The 22,807-nt window shown below is 53.8% G+C and overlaps 1 protein-coding gene across 1 annotated transcript in view; it reads left to right on the plus strand.

Moving 5' to 3' along the window:
* The first annotated feature begins 3,769 nt into the window (after positions 1–3,769).
* Positions 3,770–22,807, plus strand: part of ZNF775 (zinc finger protein 775) — a 25,100-nt gene continuing 6,062 nt past the window's right edge. Inside the window, exons 1-3 of the mRNA XM_049642314.1 lie at positions 3,770–3,964; positions 14,627–14,690; positions 21,719–22,800. Coding sequence (XP_049498271.1) covers positions 14,660–14,690; positions 21,719–22,800 — 1,113 coding nt within the window. The 5' untranslated portion in view covers positions 3,770–3,964; positions 14,627–14,659. The remainder of the gene's footprint in view (positions 3,965–14,626; positions 14,691–21,718; positions 22,801–22,807) is intronic.

Genomic DNA, 22,807 nt, shown 5'->3' on the forward strand with positions numbered 1-22,807 from the left:
AGGTGCACCCCGCAGGTGGGACTGGTTCTCCGGGGGACTTTCTGTGGGGTCGAGTCAGACTTGTCCGGTGCCAGTTATCAGGAGGAAAAGGTCTGATGTGAATGTCCTGCAGTGCCTTCGAGGCTGGCCCGCTGCAGCCCCCCACATCTGGAACTACAGATGTTTCCCTGCACCGGTTGTCTCCTACAAATTTGGGTGCCTATTTTTTTTTTTTTTTTTTTGGGACAGAGAGAGACAGAGCATGAACGGGGGAGGGGCAGAGAGAGAGGGAGACACAGAATCGGAAACAGGCTCCAGGCTCCGAGCCGTCAGCCCAGAGCCTGACGCGGGGCTCGAACTCACGGACCGCGAGATCGTGACCTGGCTGAAGTCGGACGCTTAACCGACTGCGCCACCCAGGCGCCCCTGGGTGCCTATTTTTGACACATATCGGGAGGCCCTTTTCCCGCCAGGTTTAGTAATTTCTGCACAGATCCAGCACCTAGCATGCAGCGCATAATAATAACCGCAGTATGGTCATGTGAGTGGCACCTCGCAAAGAAGTTTACCTAAACCGTCTCACGTAATCCTGGTGTGGTAGGTGCTCTTCTTTCACAGGTGAAAACATTTGCTCAGGGGCACATGACTGAGAATCCAGATTTCAGATTTCAACCCAGGCCTGTGTGGCTCCTGGAACCTGTGCTCTTGACCCCTGCCACATATTTATCGGGTGAATGCAGTATGCTGCTGCTTTGGGGGCAGATCATCATTAAACGCCCACCATGGTCTTGATGTCGCAATGGAAACTAGGGGTTTCCCAAGACAAGATCTTGTCCTTACCTCCAAGAGGCCCAAGTCCGGGGAGGACGTGTATGTGTATGCAGATGACAGCAGAGACGATGGGGACTCCCCCATCCCAAGCGTGTAGGATGGAAGTAGATAGCTTCCAAGTTTCATACGGGTTTATGAGGGTAGGGAGCCACTGAAAAACCTGTGTGGTAAATGGCAAATTATCTTTCAGAGACTGGAAGCATTGTCTCAAGAATGCCTCACTTCCACTATCTCTCTTTATGGGACCCCAGGGCTTCAAGGGAAGGGGAACCATGCTTTTTTGGTGGGGGGGGGAGGGCAGGAAAGTAGGTCAATGTCTGGAGATGATGGGCAGGGAGCAGGAGACAGGTCCTCAGGCATCTAGGGTTTTTACTTGCGGGTTGGGGAAAAGCATGTGGGAGAGGGGATCTGACCAGGGCTCCTGACTTTGAAAAACCATCACCTTTATTTATTAAACATTTTTTAAATGTTTATTTGTGTTTGAGAGAGAGAGAGGGCACACAAGTGGAGAAGGGGCAGAGAGAGGGAGATACAGAATCTGAAGTAGGCTCCAGGCTCCGAGCCATCAGCACACAGCCTGACTTGGGGCTCGAACTCACCAACCGCAAGATCATGACCTGAGCCAAAGTCAGACACTTAACCGACTGAGCCACCCAAGTGCCCTGAAAAAGGGAGAGCCACAGAAGTTGCCTTGAGAGGGCTGGTAAAGCTGTGACAGAGCTGGGTCCGTGGGTCCTTTCTGGGTCCCTTGGGGGACCAGGTGGTTCCCAAATCCTTGCTCAGCATGGCGCACTGCTGACAGCAGTCTTGAAGGAGGAAATGCTCAGGCTGGAGGGGCCATAGTTCTGCAGACAGGAGCTATGCTTCTGTTCCGAGATGTCCGGTTTTATTTTCCTCCTTTTTCTTCTACAGTTGCAAAAGTACTCAATTATCTTGTCAAAATTTAATAATACAGACATATTTTTTAAATGTGGAAGTCTTCCATTCTCCCCTGCTCCCCATTCTGTCTTTTCTCTTTTTTTTCCTTTTTATTTTTTTTTAATTTAAAAAAAAATTTTTTTTCAACGTTTTTTATTTATTTTTGGGACAGAGAGAGACAGAGCATGAACGGGGGAGGGGCAGAGAGAGAGGGAGACACAGAATCGGAAACAGGCTCCAGGCTCCGAGCCATCAGCCCAGAGCCAGACGCGGGGCTCGAACTCACAGACCGCGAGATCGTGACCTGGCTGAAGTCGGACGCTTAACCGACTGCGCCACCCAGGCGCCCCTTTTTTTCCTTTTTAAAAAAAATGTTTATTTTTGAGAGAGAGAGAGCGAGCTTATGGGTGCATGCAAATGGGGGAGGGGCAGACTGGGGGACAGAGGATCAGAAGCAGGCTTTGTGCTGATAGCAGAGAGCCTGGTGTAGGGCTCGAACTCACAAACCTCAAGATCCAGACCTGAGCCGGAGTCGGAGGCTTAACCAACTGAGGCACCCAGGTGCTCCGTCTGTCTCTTTTTTCCTAATGCAAATAGGATCCCAGTTGGGCTTCATTCTTTTGGTCCTTGAAATACTCTTGGTCGTGAAATGTCAAGCTGGAGGAAGTCTTGCACTCTTTAGAGGAGGAACCATGTCCAGCGAGAAGTGGTCTTCTCATTCATAACCAGTGGCAGATCTGGGAACTAGCATACTGGAATTACACAAGCCTTTGTTAAACCTTCAGTAGGTAATCAAGAAAATGAAGAGACAAATGGGATTCTGTAAAAGGTTGATGGCCGAGTGGCTTCTGTGTAGGGTTTTATGCTTTATAAATGCTTCCATAGACAATTGAACAATTTGGGTCCTGCAAAAATCCAGGAAGGTAAGTATCTAACTAGGAAATTATTAACTCCTTTACAGTCAAGTCAAAGTCCAGCGACAGAAAAGTATCTTTTGTAAAAACTGCACAGAAGTTAGTGGCAAAATTGACAGAATCTCAGTCCAACAGTATCTATTGTTAGGCGGCCAAACAATAGCTGGGGCCGTGGCAAATGCTTAGTAGGCAGCTTTAGAGTAATTAGAATGAGGTCCACCCGCTTAACGGTAGATTTGTAGGAAGTCTCGGAGAGAGAGCGGCCAGCTTATCTTTTTAACAACCTCGTGTCTTAAAGGCAGTTTCTAGGCAGCTCCAGAGAGCATCCTGCCGGTGGGAGTTGACCTAGCTGGCTTGAGGCAGTACTGTCAGGAATCTCACTGGTATAAAGGAACCTCGGCTTCCAATTAGTGTGGGTAGAAATGAAAATTCTCTTTCCTGAAGATCCCCAGGAACAGAAGATCCTCCTTGGTCGTCTGGACCCTGCCTCTAAAAATCAGCAGTGGCACTCGACCTAAGAACGTGACCTCTTCAGACCGCTGTTTCTTGACGAGAAAGAGAGGGGGTTGGATTTAATGATGTCTCCGGCTCTCGCAGAGACCCCAGGATCGTCCATCACGCGCCCACGACGTGCCTGGGACCGCGCGGGGTGCGGAGGGCGATTTCTCTCGGGTCGCGCGAGACAAGTACTGCTTCTCACCCTAAGACTTGGTGTACCATAGTGCCAAGTGCCACCACCATGTCACACGCACACTCGAGTGGGAGCGTCAGAGTGGGGTTTGTACGTCTCGTTCCCCCGGATCCCGGCACCAAGAGCGGTGCGGGCGCGTCCCTGAGTCGGACGGATAGTTGCGGAACGACCGGATCGATCTGAGAACGCGTCCGCGGGGCTGGAGCCGGAGGGAGAACACGGCGAGGGGAGCACCAGGGTGCCGCGGCGCCGCCGGGTCATCAGCACCCGGGCTCGTCCCCGTTGCCTTCCCTTCCGAGCCCTGGACTCGAGTCCGGAGCCGGCGGCCAAAGCGTTAACGCTGCGCGGGGCCCCGGGAGGCCCCGCGGGCACCGAGGTCAGCCCGCCCACGCGGGCTATTGGCTCAGGAGAACAAAGGGGCCGCCCCGCGGGCTTCTCCAATAGGGCGGAGCTGGTCATCTGAGCCGCTCAGCCAATCAGGCGGGGGGACGGCCCTGGGGATGGCCAGGCCCATTAACCAATCAAGAGCAGGTGCCCGCCCCGCCTGTCCCGGGACTGGCGGGGCCGGGGAGCCCAGTGCCCAAGTCGCCCCGGGGTGGCAGTTCCCGTTAACCTTAACCACAAAGTCAAGGTATTTATTCCCGTCTCCTCCCTCCGAGTCCCTCCGAATCCGGGCGGGAGGGGCGTGTGGAGGGACGGACCGTGTTGTGGGGCCAGCGCCCGGCCCGCTCCTCCCGCGCTGCCACCACCCAGCCTCGGGCTGGAGGCGGCCTCGGGGGTCTCGGGTCCCCTGAGGCCCTGACGCCGCGGCCCCGAACTTTCCCCACCCCCACACAGCCCCTGGGGAAAGGGGCCCGGGTCGTGCGTGGGAGGGGCTGCAGGCCGGGGCAGAGAGCAGGAGGGGGGTGCCGTGAGAGCGGGAGGGACAGGGTGGTGAGCGGGGGACTGATCCCTAGTCCCTCCGGGCGCGTTCTGCCCAGGCGCTGCCCGGATGCTTGGGAGCTGTGTCAGCTGTGCGAAAGACCGAGCTTCTGGAGGGCAGGAACCCCAGTGCTCGCCGCAGAGTGACACAGAGTAGGTGCTTAATAAATGAGTAAATGAGTGGGCGTAAACACTGGGAGTGCGAACAATAAGAGGGAAGCACCACAGAGTGCGTGCGTGTGTGTGTGTGTATGCGTGTGTGTGTGTGCGTGTGCGTGTGCGTGTGTGTGTGTGTGTGTTGGGGAGGCTCCATTCCAGGAAAATGGGCACCGGAGTCAAGACCTCAGTGGGGGTGGGGGTAGGAGCTGGGGACTTCTTCCCCTGTAAAGGTGGAGGATGGATACAGAGATGCCGCCTCCTCCAGTCCTCTGGGTGGGAGGGAGCCTGGAGTGTGTCCTGGTCAGCCAGACCTGGGGTTGGGTGTGGTCAGAGCCCAAGAGCTTGAGGCTGCCTGATGTCCAGCCTCCACTAATTAGCTGTTCTTTTTGGGTCCTTGTTCATCTGTAAAATGAACAGATTAGAGGGTAGAGTCTCCTTTCAACTCTAAAGTTCCATGATTCAGTGCTTCTAATCTGTTTTGGACTTAAATTTCTGTATTGTAAATGTTTCTTTATTAGAATTTTCATTCATGGTTTACAACACTTGGGACCTTGGGCTGGATGTTGGGGAGAGAGAAATACTCCATGATGAGATCTTTATAGTCTTGTTGTGGAGACAGACGAATTATTATTATGCTTTTTAATGTTTATTTATTTTGAGAGAGAGAGCAGGGGAGGGGGAGAGAGAGAGGGAGAATTAATCCCAAGCGGGAGCCCGACTCAGGGCTAGAACCCATGAAGTGTGAGATCATGACCTGAGCTGAAACCAAGAGTCGGTTGCTTAACTGACTGAGCCACCCCGTTGCCCCCAGACGAATTATTATTCCATGTACATGATATTGGGTTGGGCAGGTGCACAGGTCAAACAGAAGGGCCCCTAACTGAGGGTGGCATACCCTGAAAGGCTTCTAAGTCCATGTGATCCCTGATCTAGGCTGGGCAGAGAAGTGCTGGGCAAGAGTGTTCCAAGACTGGTCATGGGCGAGCCAAGATGCTACAAGGTCAGGGAGTCACATGTTGGGACAATAGGGAGCTGGGAGGCAGTGAGGAGAGGTGAGCAGAGGCCAGGCTCTAAATGGTGTTGCCAAGACATTTTTAGCTGAACCTGCAAGTGGTGGGGACCCACTGGAATATTTTAAGCAAAGTAGTAACCTGTCCTCACTGTAATTTTAGGTAAAGTTTTTGAGTTCTGGGTGCTGAATGGATTGGAGGGGCAAGAGAAGCTATAAAACTATAAAGCTACAGTCTTCGGGCAAGAAAAGGGAGGCCTGACTGAGGTGGGGCAGTAGGATCTTGCAGGCACTAAAAATAGCATTAGTACAACTTAGTGACCGATGCATTGGGACAGTTGCACCTTGTGGTAGTGACAAGTGGCTGTGGTGTTGGGAGGCCTGATGAAGACCCGTTGTCCCCACTGGAGAGACAAGGGCTACCCGGGACAAGGTGCAGAACTTCATGGAGGTGGTCTGACCCAGGCACTTGCCTCCTAGTGAGGGTTAAGCTGAGGAATCCAAGATTTCCTAGCGCAGGGGTGGCTGGGAGGGAAGAGTGTGGTTGGGGTGTGCAGAAGGAGACCTTAGGTCTAACTCTTTGAGGCAAGGGATGTCACCTCAGGGCTTTGCTTTCTTCATCTGACAAGTGGGGTGGCACTCCTTGCCCTTTCCAAGCTCTTTTGAATGAAGCAGGGGGTGCGGAAAGGTGTTTATAAATGGAATCGTGGCATCTGTTCAAAGTGTTGTTAGCAGTCAGTTTCATCCCTTGCCTTCAGATCGGGTGACGGGGGTCCCCAGGCTCTAGCAGCCTCCTGAGTCTTGGACTTGGGGCTGAAGGATCTCCTCTAAAGGGAGATGGGTGAACAGAGATGGGCTGTGAATGCCACAGGTGAGGGACAGGCACGGGGGCAGGGAGGTGGGGGTGGGGCAGTCCCTGCAAAGGTGCCAATGTTGGGCAGGTGAGGGCAGAGGTCCTGGAAGGAGGGCCCTCTGACACTGGCCTGGGGTGAAATCCTGGACCTTGGGGAGGTGGACAGGCATGAGAGGATAAGGCAGCTGCCTGGGCTGTCTATGGACCTGGTTCCCTGGGAATGCTGCCGGAAGGAACCTGAAGCCACTAAACGGGGCTGTTCTTACCAGGGAACCCTCAGGTGCAGTTCTTACAATGTGGAAGGCAGGGAGGGGGTGAAGGCAATGCAGTGACCTAAAAATAATTTGTCTTGCACTTTGTGAACGTTCTTCAGAGTCCTTTCACACTGTTTTTCCTCCTTGCTTGATTCAGCAGTTCTATACACAGGAACAGGTGTTCTTGTTTTCCAGATAACCATTTAATAATTTCTGTGGCATCGTGGCCCGCCCTTTCCCCTTGCTCCCCACCTCTGACCCCTCTTCTAGGACTGAGGACCCTGTGTTTGGGAGACTGAGGTCTGAAGATGCTGGAGTAGAAGCAGGAGAAGGGGCGGGGGTTGGAAGAAGGTGCGTGGGACACCCACACCGCACCCGGGGCTGAGTGAGATCTGAGGAAGACGGAGTGGAGGCCCAGGAGGGGCTGGGGAGTCCTGTGGGAGTCACAGAAGGATGTTGAGCATGCTAACGTGGGGGTGTGGGATGGAGGTGGGCCTCTAGGTGGTGGAGGAGACACCTCCCTGGTCTGAGGGACCTCTGGGCCTGCTTGTCTGTCTATGGGCCCTGGGGCCATGTAAGGTAGGAAGCAGGTGTCCTGGGGCCCTGAGAGCCGTTGGGCTGTGTTTCTGATAAGATTTTAAATCCACTGTTTTGTGTGTCCTCCTTGGTCATAAACTCTGGATGAGAGGAAGGTGGGAGGTCTGGTGTCCAGGGGCCTGAAACCTGGAGAGAGCTGACTATCCAGAGGCCAGCTGGGACACGACCCCAGGGTGCGGGCCTTGTACAGGAGTGGCATTTGTAGGACTGGCCTTGGGGGATGGCCCAGTGGCTTTGGAACAGGTCCCGGGAGACAGGCTCCACCGACACCCTGCCCACAACAGAGCTGAAGCTTTGAGCCTCAAACCAGCAGAAGCATCCAGGGCTTCTAGTCCAGTCCTCCTACCTGGCTCTCAGCAACCCCAGCTCCCAGCCCTGCCTTCCTTACCACTGCCCACAGGGCCATCTCCGCCCCTACCCTGTTAGGCACCCGCACCCGCCCACAGGAGCCTCTCCTCCCCCAGGGCCGCTGAGGGTCCAGTGACCTGCCATACATGGAGCTGTGCGCGGCCTTGAGGTAGTCCCGACAGTAAAATCCGGGCACACCCTCTTCCTCCCGCCAGGCCGGCTCACGCTGGTGAGCAGGGTTGGGGGTGACTGAGTGGGCGTCGGAGGCCTCTGAAGATTCTGAAGCAGCTGGAGGAGTAAAGGTTTAGGAAGAGTGAGCGGCAGTGGCCCTTTTGGAGAGGGCTGAGGGAGTGGGGAGTGGGTTGTTCTCAGTCCCTGGGAATGGAAGAGAGAGAGAGAGAGAGAGAGAGAGAGACCGCTGGTGTGTAGGCTTCGGGAAGCTTATGTAGTGTTCCTGCAGCTTTGTCTCATTCGGTGCTCGAGACAAACCTGGGGAGCAGGCCTGTCAGTCACCTTCACCTTAGGAACCTGAGGCCGAGAGGCAAAGTGGCTTACCAAGGACAGGTGGTTTAGGACTCAGGGCCCTGATCCCCAGTCTGGGCGTGACATGGGCCCGATGTGAGAGACCGGGTCCTGAGAAGAGGGGCAGGCTTTGGGAGCAGACCCGGCCGAGGGGCCAGCCCTGGGGGGCTCAGGGTCGCAGGGGAAGGGTTTGCTGCTTCCTCTTGGGCTAGACCCCCCTGTAGGACTGGCCCTGGGAGGGTCTGGGCTTGCTGAGCAGACCTCAGTGCTCCCATCTGTGGCTTCCTGGGTGGATCCGACTTCTCCCCAGCCAGCGGCAGCCTGGCTGACCTCATCCCGTCCCTTCCCCCAGCGCAGGTGACCTAACAGGTGGTGGTCCCCCATCATGCTACCGTCTCCCTGAGATCCCTTTCTCGAGCAGTGGGCAGTTGGGAGGATCGTGAACGTGCGAGGATACTCGTGTCCTGCAAAGATCCACATTTCCGCTTTCACGAGCACGCCGTGCCCTGCTTATGTGGTTCGCCCTGGCGCACGCTGGTCTCTGTGGGTCTGCAGGTGTATCTCTGGGTTTCTAAACACCTCAGTTTCATCGTACTTTGCATATAGTCTTGCAACTGTTATCTCAGGGATGAGAGTCTCCGTATTGTATTTGTGCATCTTTGGACTTTTGTTTGCACAGCTGTGTTAGATGTTAGATACGGTGGTTTCTGGATGTGTTTGTGTGTACATTTAGTGTTTATATTAGCTTCTTCTCGGATGCCTGTGATTGCCGTATGGTAGATGAAAACATCTACTGATATTGACTGAAATTGGATTCCCAGGCGAAAAACATCATCAACTTGTTCTGAGATCGTGGTCATTAGTGACCAAGGACTGGGGCCAGAGGAGCCCTCTCTGCACTCCTTCATTTGTTTTCTCCATTCACTCATTCATTCATTCATTCATTCATTCAGTATACAGGCATACCTCGGAGACATTACGTTCATTCCCAGACCACTGCAGTAATGCAAATACTGGGATAAAGCGGATCAAGTGAATTTTTTGGTTTCTCAGTGCATACCAAAGTTATGTTCACACTATATAGTAGTCTGTTACCTGTGCAGTAGCATTATATATATGTTATGTCTAAAACAACAATGTACACGCCTTAATTAAAAAATAACTTCATTGCTAAAAAATGCTAACCATCACCTGAGCTTTCAGCAGGTTGTACCACTGATCACAGATTGCCATAAAAAAATACAACAATAATGGAAACGCTTGAGATATTGTAAGAATTACCGAAATGTGACGCAGAGACACAAAGTGAGCAAATACTGTTGCAAAACGTTGTGCCAATAGACTTGCTCAGTGCAGATTGGCCGCAAACCTTCGGTTTGTAAAAAAAAAAAAAACAAAAAAAATGCAGTATCAGTGAAGTGTAAGAAAACGGCGCAATGAAATGAGGTGTGCCTATAAGTCGAGCATATCAGGGACTGGGCAGGGCAAGCCCAGAGCTTACAGTCCAGTGCAGTGCCATCCAGCAGAGCTTTGTGAACACGGGGATGTCCTCCGCTGTCCATACGGTAGCCCGAGCGCCATGAGGCCTTGGAGCACTTGAAATGTGGCCAGTGTGATTGAAAAACTGAATTTAAACTTGAATTTGTGTAAATCTGAATAACCACATGTGGGTACAGAAGCCAGACTCCTGAAAACGAGGGATTGGAAGTTTAAGGTTTGGTTAAGTCCTGCACTTTCTCCCAGGAGGCAGCGTGGTCCAGGAGAAAGAACTCTGGCTGGGGCAGGCTGACCCCAGTTGGGTTCTGGCTCTGGTACTTAACTAACTGTGTGACCTTGAGCAAATGACTTAACTTCTCGGAGCCGTGGCTCCTGAGCCGAAATTGGTTGTGAGGGCTGAAATGGGCGACGCCGGCTAAGTGCTCAGTAGGTAGTGGCTGTCTTCCTGGCCGTAGTGGAGTCTTGGCTGACCACCCGTTCTTTCCACAGCCAGATCAATGTCAAGATCTCAGGGAAGTCCCGCACTCCCCTCAATAAACGAGGTTAGGAGAGGCAGAACCTCCGTTCCCAGGGGACATTCTGAGAGCATCTGCCCAGAGTGGGGGCTGGCTGGAGCCTGTGCCCGCCGGGCCACCCCCTTGCAAATGCTGTCCTGAGCCACAGTCTGGAGTCCCGTTCCCTGGGCATGTGACCTGTGTGAGCCAGCACGGTGGGTCGGGGCAAGGAGATGAGAAGTGGTGCCTGCCCACAGGGAAACAGGACCCGAGGAAATAAAGCTGGGAGCGGGCCAGGCGGATGAGAGCATGTGGAGGCCAGGGTGGGAGGCTGGGCGGGTGGGCCATCCACTGCGGAGCGGGTGGGATCAGGCCAGCTGAGGGGTGGGAAAGATGGGGTTAATGGAAGCGGAGGATTCGGGAAGCATGGCAGTCTTGCTGGTGTGGCAGAGGGGGTCGGCTTGATGAGGAGGGGGCACTTTGGGAAGAGCGGTTTCCGGGGGGGCGGGGATTATTGGGGGAGCAGTGGTGGGTGGTGAGGAGCTGGGTGTGGCCCTGGGGGGAGCTCATGGCTGAGAAGGGCCTGGGAGCTGGGCCTTCGGCCAGGGTTTGGGGAGATGCCACCCCCTCCAAGCCTCCGCTCCTGGCACGTGGCCAATCCCCACGCCACCAGTGACAAAGGACACGGGAGGTGCCATCCAGTTCTTCCTGCCTGAGGCCTGATCTGTGAAGAAGGCTGTGCTTGGCTGCTGGAAAAAGCTCCAGGGGCTGAGGTTGGGAGCATGCGGGGAGACGTGGCCATGTCCCTGCGCTGCCCCTCGCATCTGTGGCCTTTCTCTTCACCCCAGCTGCTGTCCGCTCCCCTCCCTGCCCCCACGTTTCTGCTGAGAGCAAAGCCCCTTTGTTACCGTCCCCTGCCCCCAAACCTCACCACCTGCTGCAGGGCACAATCCCCGCTTTGTGTGGTCTGGCCTTGTCATGCAGCTGCCCCCCCCTCCAACCCTGGAGGCCTCTCTTTGGGGGGCTGTCATCCCAACTGCAGCCTGACCCAGTGTGGGGAGGGCCGGGCCCAGAGCCAGGTGCTGGGAAGGGGGAGGTGACCAGGGGTTTGTCCCGAGATCCACAGAACTTGCTGAGCAGGGAGGGGGGAGGCCCTTGGAGACTGGGGTGAGGGCCCTGCACGACAGGCTGAGCAGCCTTCAGGGACTCAGTGTGGGCACCCCTCAGTGTGGGGGTGGCGGGTCAGCCTCGTTTCCTTCTGTTTTCTGGGCAGGCTGCACTCCAGGCCAGGTCAGGTGAGCCGTGTGTCAGGGAGGGTGGGGGAGTGGCGGGTAGGAAGGGGCGTGCAGAGCAGTATAGCAGGGCGGAGGCAGAAAGGGCACAGCTCAGGGTGGCCTGGCAGACAGACCTGCAGAGACGTGGCCACACGCGGAGACTTTCCACCTTTTGGCCTCCTCAGGGTTTTACCTGCAGGACACCTGTTGGCCCGTTTTCCAGACACATCCCACCTGAGCACCCAGTTGGAGATGGGCCCTCAATACCTGGGGGCCTGCCCCCCGTTGCTGTCCTCTGTGTCTCCCCTGTCCCCTGTCTCCTCGGGTCCCCTTCCCTCTGATCCCACTCTGCTGACTCGGACCACACCCTGAGCCCTAGTGTGGCTGGGGCAGAAAGAAGTACCCTGGGACACGGGAGGGGCTGCTCTGTGGCTCGCTGTGAATTATCTACCAAGAATTGAAGCCTTTCTGCCACCTGAGGTGATTTTTAGGTCCTAATATTCCTTGGAAGACAGAATGGATCAAGGAGCACTGATCTAATCGGGCTCAAGGGTGTTGTGTATGGCTTTTGTGAATGAAGCCGGGCCCTAAGCTCTGTCCTCACCTTGAATTGTGGCCCCGGGGGCTCTGGCCCCTCTGAGTTTTCCCCGAACTGAGGTGTCAGCCCTCTGAATTTCTTTAGGGGGCCATTGTATCTCCAGCGGGTGAGAGGCTTCCCCAAGGCTGGCACACACAGGAACCCCGGAGGGAAGAGGGGGCGTGAGGGCAGGTGCCTCAGCATCCATCAGGGTCCTCCCGGCGGGCCTTCTCCTCCCGTCTTTGACGCCCGCTTTTTCTCTGCACCACCAGCATGTTTTAGTGTCTGTAGGAAACCACAGTAGGAGCGCACGGCAGACCCCTGTTGGGGAAATAGAATTAAAAACAAAATCTCCTGCCAAGTCAGAAAAGCTCCCACAAAAGGAGGAAAGAAAGAGAACAGTTTTTTTTTTTTTTTCCGATTGAATAAGCATTAAACCAGAAAAAGCTGCACATCACAGGCAATCTGCTAAGAGATCAGGAAAACAGAAAGAGATCTCACCCTGTTACACAGCCCAGCAGGTGCGTGCGTGCACGTGTGTGCACACACACGTTCAAGATAAAGTGTAACTAGTCTTCGGGCAAGAGCACTTCCTCGATGGTACCATTTGTCACCCGTAGTTCATCCTGAATTTACCTGGTGATTGGGGTAGCCACCTGTGTTTGCTAATTGCCTTCATGCAAGGGAAAAATACACGGCTCCTATCTTTATGGCAGGAGGTGGGTTTGCAACTTGGAGCCAGGCGACCGCAGAAGTCAGGCTCCCATCCTCCCTCCTGTGGGCAGCGGGACCCAGGGTCACCATCTCCCGTGATGTTTAGGTATCAGAGAGGTGGCTCTCAGGGCCTTGGGAAAGAGGCCTGGGCTGCAGAGCTGGCAAGAGGCTCGTGGTAGCTTTTAAAAAGATTTGCGTGCATCTCTAAGGGGCAGAGAAAAACTCAGAATGACAACTGTTCTCAAGTAAATGCTGTAAAAGAAAAGGGAGGGGCCTCTTTCCCTTTTTGCCCCAGGGAAAATTATTTACCTATTTAAAAAAGTTTTTAAAAAAAAATTTTTTTTTTAACGTTTATTTATTTTTGAGACAGAGAGAGACAGAGCATGAACAGGGGAGGGGCAGAGAGAGAGGGAGACACAGAATCGGAAGCAGGCTCCAGGCTCCGAGCCATCAGCCCAGAGCCCGACGCGGGGCTCAAACTCATGGACCGCGAGATTGTGACCTGAGCTGAAGTCGGACGCTCAACCGACTGAGCCACCCAGGCGCCCCAAAAAAGTTTTTTTTTTTTTAACGTGTATTCATTTTTGAGAGACAGAGAGACAGAGCATGAGTGGGGGAGGGGCAGAGAGAGACACACACACACACACACACAGAATCTGAAACAGGCTCCAGGCTCCGAGCTGTCAGCACAGAGCCCGATGCGGGGCTCAAACCCACGAACCGTGAGATCGTGATCTGAGAGGGTCAGACGCTTAACTGACTGAGCCACCCAGGTGCCCCGATTTACCTATTTTTTAAATTCATTTTTGCCCTTTGCCCCTGCCCCCACCTCTCTGGGCAGGGCCCAGGTTCCCAGCCTGGGTCCATGTCCGGGAGTGGCTGTTGGAAGGGGACCTGGGAGAGGGGAGGGGGACGCTTTTGGGATGGGGCTTCTCGAGGGCCCAGGTGAAGAGCAGGACACGGCATTTCGTGAGGTGGCCGAGCCGCAGGAAGGAAGCTCTGACTGTGACCTGGAGAAGCGCAGGCACATACATACCACGTCAGGTGGCGGAAAGTCACGGAGGAACGTGAAGTGGCGTTAGGGCTGTGACTTTGTACACGGTAGCCTGGGGAGACCACTCTGAAGACATTTAGGCAGAGACCTGAAAGGCGGCGCGGGGCTCCAGGGTAGAGCCTCCCCGGCAGACGGGCAGCATGTGAGGTGTAAAGCCTGGGGCCCCCCAGCAGAGTGACCTGTCCCTGACAGTGAGCCGGTCAGGATGTGTCCAAAGCCTTGAGCATTAAAGAAAGAAAAGGCGGGGGAGGGGCGCCTGGTTGGCTCAGCCCGTTGAGCCTTCGACTCTTGATTTAGGCTCAGGTCACGATCTCACGGTTTGTGAGTTTGAGCCCCAAGTCGGGCTCCGTGCTGACAGCGTGGAGCCTGCTTGGGATTCTCTCTTGCCCTCTCTCTCTCTCTCTCTCTCTCTGATTCTCCCCTACTGGCGCGCGTGCGCGCGCGCTCTCTCTCTCTCTCTCTCAAAATAAACTTAAAGGAAAAGAGATGAGCCCCAGATTGGTGAACTCTAACCAGCACCCCGTATGGCCTGTGTGTGATTTCAGGTGGAATAGGGGTGGAAGGGGGCAGCAGAGGGGCCGGTGATTTGGGAGGACCAATTCTGCCTTCCAGGGTGTCTTCACGGCCACTCAGGAAGGTCTCTGGACTCAGCTGAGTTTCCTGGGGTGGTGTCTGTCACACCCTCCCCTGCCAGTATTGAGCCCGTGGGCGTGAGGCTCCGGTCTGGGAGTCAGAAGACATGGGGCCTCACCGGCGCCACTGTTCAGCCACCCCTGTGACTCGGGGCATGTCAGTGGCCCTCCCTGGCCTCAGTTTCCTCCTCATAAAATGAGAATAATTCCTGCCTAGCAGGTAAGTGTGCAGCTTATAAAAGCCCTGCGCTTTCAACTGAGGTCATGGACAGAGGAGCTCTTAATAAAGAGGGAACATGTTCTGTGAGGTGGCAGGAGGGCAGGGGGCCCCATTCGGTCCTTGTCCTGATGGCCAGCTGTCCTTCCTTTGCCCCCTTCTCCCCCACAGACGGCAGAGCGGGTGCCCCGGAGGCCTCCGCGGATGGAGGGTGGCCTGGCTGGTGCGAGCACAGGTAAGGGAGCACAGGGAGGGGTGGGAGCCAACAGCGGCCTCCTCTTCCAGGTCGTCCCCCCTGCCCTGCCGCTGAGCGCGTGGTGCTGCCCTCCCTGTAGAACTGCATGGCGGGACCAGGATGTGGAAGGTCATGTCAAAGAATGGAAAGAAGGGGCGTCTGGGTGGCTCGGTCGGTTAAGTGTCCGACTTCAGCTTGGGTCACCATCTCCTGGTTTGTGAGTTCAAGCCCCGCATCCAGCTGTCTGCTTGTAGCCTGCTTCAGATCCTCTGTTCCTCCCCTCTCTGCCTCTCTCTCTGAAAAATAAATAAACATTAAAAAAAAAAAATGGAAAGAAGACAGACTATGGAGCTAATACAATGACAAAGTCCGCTGTGACTCACCAGGCAAGGGGACGTGTGCACACCCGCGTAGGAAGCCATGCCCGAGGGTGAGCGAGGTGCTTGCTAAGTGTGGCACAGGGAGTGCGCGGCGGGCGTGCGGATCTAACTCTGAAAACCAGCACTCCGGGTGGGACGATCCCTGTTGGTTTTCCATCACCAAGTGCAGTTTGGTCCATTAAGGCTTCCTGGGGTCACTCAGAGTTCACGGTCCGATGGGAGGAAATAGGCCATCAGTTTTGGTGTCTCTCAAGCAGGTGCTCCTGTGAGTGGAAAGTCCTGTGCTTTCAGCGGAAGACTCCCCCCCCCCCCCCCCCCCCCCCGCCCCAGAATCCCCAGCCTCCTCGCAGGCCCTGGGGAGAGTATAGCCACCCTTTTGCAGAATGGCTCTGGTCCTGGGAGGAGGGTAGGGCCCATTCCTAGGAATGCTGCCCCTAGGCTCAGTGACTCAGTTTCCTTTACCTCCCCTCCCCTCCAGAGCCCCAACCCTCCCAGGATAAACGTCGCGATGAACCTAAGATGGGGACAGAAATCAGCCGGTAGGGTACTACAGGAAGGAAGCCTCCAGCTCCAAGGGGCTGGTATGATGCATGGACACCACACATTCTGGGGCTGGGTCCTGACACAGACTTCGGTGAGCATTGCCACCCACCGCTGCCCTGTCACTTTGAAGGCTGAGTCCTCAGGGTGTATGTGTGTGTGTGTGTGTGTGTGTGTGTGTGTGAGCGATGCTGACATTACCATAATTATAGGAAAACCAAGGACATGATTCCAAACATTTTAGCAGAAGGAACCTTTCCCCGGGTAAACTCGTAAGGAGAATCCTAATTCAGGCATGAGAGGTAGGGTCTGCCAGGGCCCTCTCCCCAACCTGTGGCAGCTTCTGGGGTACCCTGGGGTCTCAGGAAAGAGGCGGAAGAACACTGGCTTTGACCCCTGAGGACAGAGGCACCAGGGGACTGGGGGGCGTCTTGGGCTGCAGCCACATCCTTGCGGCTCTGGGCCTTCCACAGGCTTCCGCTGCCTGCTGGCCAGGCTTAGGGAGGACTCTTCCTGGCTGGCCAAAGTTTCCAGATAATTAAGAGCTTACTTTTTTTTGTTTTTGTTTTGAACTAGAGACAGCAGGCAGAGGAGGAGGAGGAGGAGGAGAGAGAGAGAGAGAAAGGGAGAGAGAATCTCCACTAACCATGGAGCCCGATGCAGGTCTCGACCTCACGACAGTGAGATTGTGACCTGAGCCCAAATCGAGAGTTGGATGCTCAACCGACTGGGCCACCCCTGTGCCCCAAGAGCTTACCTCTTTTAAGCATCTTTTAAGTTCTATTTATTGTATCGTGGTGAAATATACGTAACGTGAAAGTCACCATTTTCACTATTTTTAAGCGTACAGTGGGTGCAGTGGTATTAAGTCCATTCACAATGTTGTGCGAGCATCTCCCACCGTCCGTCTCCAGAACATTTTCATTACCCCAGAAACTCTGGGGAGTAAGAGCTCCCCATAGAGCACCTTTTTATTTTATCTGAACTGCTTAGAATTAAAAAAAAATTAACCTCTTTATGATAACTGAGGAGCAGAACCTTTGTTTTAGGGATCCTTCCACAGGTAGAGGCCAAGGCCTGTCTTCCTTACATTAATACCTGAGCCCCGAGGGAGAAGTCCCAGTGCATGCACTTCACGGGGTCGACACATGCACAACCCGGGCATTTGTGTCTTCCTTGGGCCCCGCAGCTGTGGCCAGGAACGTTCTCTGGGCTCTCAGACCGGGGTCTTCTTTTTGGCTGGAGAGGGTGAACCTTCCCAGCCATCAGGCACCATGATGAACGTCAAGGTCAGGTTTAATGAGAGTAAGGCAGTGGCTTTTGTGGGGCTCTGGGGCATTAATTGGGACCCTGTCACGTGAGTATATTTTGGATTCACTACCCACCCAATTTGGACCCCTAGCCGCCCCGTAAAATACTTCAGCCGCCCGACACTTCAGTGCATCCAAGGAAACCCTCTTATAATCAAGTGAACTTCTTACAATTGGGTATTCACTTCCTGCCAATGTGCGATTGAAGTTACCACTTTCATTTTCAAATTATGATTTCTCAGAACTGAGCACCTGCGGAGGCCTCACAAGGTCATTTTGCCAGGAGGAAAACTGGCCCCTCACAGGTACTTTCTGTGACTCCCACGTTCATCCCCACGGTCACCATATCCTCTTTCGAGTCCTTGTGACGGGCAGCAAGGCTGTGGAGCAGGGCGGAACTCTCTGGCCCGAGAACCAAAGGCTGCCAGATTCTAGGGGAGGTTTTCTTTTTATTTCTTAAAATGTTTTAAAGGTTTGAAATTATATTGAGTATCCTCATAAAAATTCAAACAGTGCAGAGGAGTGCCTGGGTGGCCCAGTCGGTTGAGCATCTGACTCTTGGTTTCAGCTCAGGTCGTGATCTCACCGTTGGTGGCATGGAGCCCTGTGTCTGGCTCTGTGCTGACCTTGCAGAGCCTGCTTGGAATTGTCTCTCTGTCTCTGTCTGTCTCCGACCCTCGCCTGCTGGTGCACATGTGCTCTCTCTCTCTGTCTCTCTCTCTCAAAATAAATGAATAAACAAAAAAGAAATCGAACAATGCAGGAAAAGCAAGGGTCCCCTTTGACCTCTTCTGTCTAGCCTTTATATTGTCCACATTGTCTACAGGGTGACCACTGTCGTGAATCATCCTGGACTGTGCATATGTACGTCCATAGTTTTATTTTTCATAAACTGGGTCAGACGATACCATTTTGCGATCTGTGTTTTTTGTTTTTTCCTTAAAGTGTTTCAGAAATCTTTATGCCACCCTATACTGCTCTTTTGTATTCTTTTATTTTATTTTTTTATTCTTTCAAAGTTTATGTATTTATTTTAAGAGAGAGAGAGAGAGCACGCACCAGCAGGGGAGGGGCAGAGAGACAGGGAGAGAGAATCCCACGCAGGCTCCGGGCTGGCAGCACAGAGCCTAACGGGGGACTTGAACTCAAGAACCCTGAGATCATGACCTAAGGTGAAGTCAAGACCCTGACCTTTAACTGACTGAGCCCCCCTGGGCGCCCCTGCCTTTGTATTCTTTTAAATTGCTGCATACTATTCCATACTGTGAAGGGAGTGATAATTTTGTTTCAGTATTATTGATGGGGAATCGGTACTGGTTACGAATAGCGCTGCAGTGAATATTTTCAGACATTCCTCTGTCCGCTCACATGGAAGCATTCATTAGGACGAACACCCAGAGTAGAAACTGTTGGGTGGAGGAAGTGGAAGGTCAGATACATTTATAATTGTAATAAGCGTTGCCCAATTGTTCTCCAAAAGGTCTGAATCAGTTCATGCCCCCGGCACACGCACGCGTGCACTTGTCCTGTGCGGTTTGCCTGTGCGATCCACATCTCGGTGCAAGTTTCTGTGTGGACAGAGGTTTTCACCTCCTTTGGGTGTAGACCTGGGGGAGCGGTTGCTGTACCGTGTGGTGAGCGTAGGTCTCCTTCCGCCAAACTGTCTTCCAAAGTGGCTGCACCATTCTGCATTGCCTCCCGCAGCGGGTGACAGTTCCCGCGGCTCCACATCCTGGCCCGCATTCGGTGTTGGCGGTGTTCTGGATTTGGGCCGTTCGAATAGGTATGCAGGGGTAGTATTTTAGCTTTCAGTGGTGCAGAAGCCAGATTCTTCCTGGCTCATTTTATTGTCTCCTGGATGATTTATGCACATCAGAAATTTTGTAATTTGCTTCACCAGGATGACACCGAATTTAAACATGTTTTGGAGTGAAGAGCTTCCTTCCTCTTCGTCTAGGAGTATGATGTTTCTGTCCTTTTCGTTACCTTTTCTTTATCCCTCCAATAACGTTTAATAGTTTCCTTTATATAAGGGTTGTTTTAAGTTTATTTTTTTGAGAGAATGTGTGTGCGTGCGCAAGCGGGGTAGGGGCAGAGAGAGATGGGAGAGAGAGAACCCCAAGCAGGCGGCTTCCCAAGAGAGTCGTCAGTGCAGAACCCAACGTGGGGCTCGAACTCACGAACCATGAGATCATGACCTGAGCCGAAATCAAGACTTGGACGCTTAACCGACTGAGCCGCCCAGGCACCCCTCCTTTATATAAGCTTTGCATGTGTATCAGGTATATTCCCAGTTATTTCATAGCTTTTATTGCCGTTTTTAAAAAGGAATTTTTGTATGTTTTTGTATCTGGCAATCTTGCTGACCCTGTTATTTCTAATATTTTGTCAGATTCTTTTGCACCTCCTAGGTGAATAATTATCAGCCAATGACGCTTTTCCTTTCCAATATTTATATATGTTTTTCTTTTTCCCCTTATGCTTTGGCTAGTTCCGCAAGGACAATGTTGAAGAGTGGCAGTGACGGTGAGCATCACCTTGTTCGTCACTTGAATGGGTTTCTGATCTCTTGCCTTTGGTTATAACATTTGCTGCAGCCTCCAGTGCAGCTTCTTTGTCAACCTAAGGAAGTTTCCTCATATTCCTAGTTTGCTAAGAGCCTCCTCCCTCCAGCCCTTCTTCCTTCTCTCCCTCCAGAAATGATGTTGAATTTTATCATAGGACATTTTTTATGTATTGAGATTGTAGAAAGTTCTTCACGTTTAAAATGTCAATGTCATGAACTATGTTGAACCGTCTTTGCTTTCCTGGGGAAGATCCCAGCTCAACTTGCTTTGCTAGTATTTTTGCTTGTTTGTTTTTGGTGTCTACTTTCAAATGCTAAACCTATAGTTTCCTGCCTGCTCTGCCCTCGTCTTATAGACACTGGACCATGCTAGCCTGGGGGCTCCCTCCCCTTCCTAGTCACTGTCACAGTTTATGCATGCTGCGGATAAACCTTCCCTGGAAGTTTTAGTAGAACCTGTTTTTATAATTAAGAGGACTGTTACCCATTTTCGAGTTAGAACGTTAGCTGTCCTTTTTGTATCTTTTAGCATTTTCTTTTTTTTTTTAGTTCCTCTTGAGTTAGTTTTGTTAATTGATATCGTCTCACAAAATCATCCTTTTTATATAGATTTTTCAAATTGATACAACATTTATGCATTAGGATTTTTAGACTCCTTTTTATATCTCTATGTTCCCTTTATCCTATAATCTCTGCTTTTATCTTTATTAATCCCTTCTTCCTACTTCCTTGGGTTTACTTTATTGTTTTTTTTTTTTTATATTGGAACTTATTTAGAGTTTCTCTTTTTTTTGTTCACAATTGTTTTATTTCATCTACTTTTTTTTTTTCAGTTTATTTATTTTAGAGAGAGAGAAAGAGAGAGACAGGGGCAGAGAGAGAGGGGGACAAGGATCTGAAGCCGGCTCTGTGCTGACAGCAGAGAGCCCGATGTGGGGCTCGAACTCACGAACTGAGAGATCATGACCTGAGTGAAAGTTGGACGCTTCACCAACTGAGCCACCCAGGCGCCCCAGTTTCACCTGCTTTTTATTGAATGTAAACTTTTTGTTGAGGTATAACACAGAACAAGGCACAGATCACAAGTTCTATAAATTCTTAGAAAGTGAACATGTTCATGAAGCCAGCTCCCAGATTGACAAAGAGAACGTTGCCAGGACACCGGAAGGCCCCTCAGGCCCCCTTCCAGTCACAACACTGTCCATAGGCGGGCCGTTACCCTGACTTCTAACTCACTGATTAGTTTTGCCAGCTCTTGAATTCCATCTAAGTGGAATCACACAGTCTGTATTTAGTGTCTGTAGCAGACCTTTTCCATCACGGCTTATGTCCACGAGCAGGGAAACACACACCCTGTAGACCTGAGCTCATGGCGCTGCGTGGGGAGTAAAGCAGCCTGGGTTTAGTCAGGATGGTGCAGCACCTATTCTGGGTGCTTAGACCTTTCTGGCCTACTTTCTTGTTCTTGTTCTGTTGGAGACAGGGTGAAGTTCCCGAACAGCCAAGGTCCAAGAAGGTGAGGTGCTCAGGCACCGGGGCGGCTGCCTTGGAGAGCCTGGCAGTGGAGTGGAGCTTAGGCCCCCCAAACACTGAGGGGCCGGGCGTGCGCTCACTTTGCAAGCTCCCGGCACATGGATCCTCTTAGAAAAAGAATGAGATGCCGGTGGCTGGGTCGGTTGAGGGTCCGACTCTTGATTTCAGCTCGGGTCATGATCTCATGGTTCGTGAGACTGAGCCCCACACTGGGCTCTGGGCTGACAGCGACAGTGCAGAGCCTGCCTGGGATTCTCTCTCTCCCCCTCTCACTGCCCCTCCCCTGTTTGCACTCTCTCTGTCTCTGTCTTTCTCAGAATAAAAATAAACATTAAAAAAAAAAAGAATGAGATGCTTTGGAAGCTTGGCCGTTTTCTGCTTGGTGGGAGGGGTCATTGGCTTGGTTTCTTTAACCTTCCCTGCATCTCAGGGCCTCAGGGCAGAGAAGGCGGGGCATCAGCCTCTCTTCCTTTCTTGTCCTTTTCTTCTTTGCCCTTCCCGGCACCCCGACCTGCCTTTATCTTACTGCCTTTCTACCGTCCCTGCTCTCTTCTTTATACCCTCTTACTTCCTCCTAAAAGCTGCCTTCTGCACTCCTCCTTCCTGCCCCGTTGCCTTTGCTCTGCCTTCCTGGCACTTCTTTCCTTCCACCCCACGAGCAGTGAGTGACCCTCCGCATCCACTCTCTGTCCCCGGCAGGAGATGGGCCGGTGATGAAGATCAAGCAAGAGAAGCCCGAGTGGCTGCTGCAGACGCTGATGCCGCAGGCCGTGCTCTCCGAGAAGGATAAGGAAAACATTTTCCAGCAGCATCGGGGCCTCCCGCCATGCCAGACCGTGGGGAAGCCTCGGGCCCTGGGGGGACAGGAGGAGCCTGGGGGTCCAAGATGGGCCCCTCCCCCTGAGCAGGCCGGGGGGCTGGCGGGCCGGGCTCTCTCTGCCGGCGAGGGTCACTTCGTGTGCCTGGACTGCGGGAAGAGGTTCAGCTGGTGGTCGTCCCTGAAGATCCACCAGCGCACCCACACCGGGGAGAAGCCGTACCTGTGCGGCAAGTGCGGCAAGAGCTTCAGCCAGAAGCCCAACCTGGCGCGCCACCAGCGCCACCACACGGGCGAGCGGCCCTTCTGCTGCCCCGAGTGCGCGAGGCGCTTTAGCCAGAAGCAGCACCTGCTCAAGCACCAGAAGACCCACGCGCGGCCCGCCACCCACTCGTGCCCCGAGTGCGCGCGCTGCTTCCGCCACCAGGTGGGCCTCCGCATCCACCAGCGCGCGCACGCCCGGGACCGCCTGGGCGCCCGCGCGGGGCTGCAGGAGTTGCTGCGGGACGCCGCCGCCGCCCGCAGGGGCTGTCGCCTGCGGCCCGGGCCGCCGCGGGGCCGCCCCGAGTGGGCCTGGCTGGGGCTCTGCCAGGGCTGGTGGCGCCAGGCGGGGGCCCGGGCCGCAGTCGCCGCCGCGGGGCCGGGCGAGCAGCGCCAGTTCATCTGCAACGAGTGCGGCAAGAGCTTCACGTGGTGGTCGTCCCTGAACATCCACCAGCGCATCCACACGGGCGAGCGGCCCTACCCGTGCCCCGAGTGCGGCCGCCGCTTCAGCCAGAAGCCCAACCTGACGCGGCACCTGCGCAACCACACCGGCGAGCGGCCGCACCCCTGCCTGCACTGCGGCCGCAGCTTCCGCCAGAAGCAGCACCTGCTCAAGCACCAGCGCACGCACCTGCCCGGCGCCCAGGCGGCGCGCTGCCCCAGCTGCGGCCAGAGCTGCCCCAGCCGCGCGGCCCTGCGCGCCCACC

The sequence above is a fragment of the Panthera uncia genome, chromosome A2 (assembly GCF_023721935.1).
Source record: "Panthera uncia isolate 11264 chromosome A2, Puncia_PCG_1.0, whole genome shotgun sequence".
Taxonomy (NCBI): Eukaryota; Metazoa; Chordata; class Mammalia; order Carnivora; family Felidae; genus Panthera; species Panthera uncia.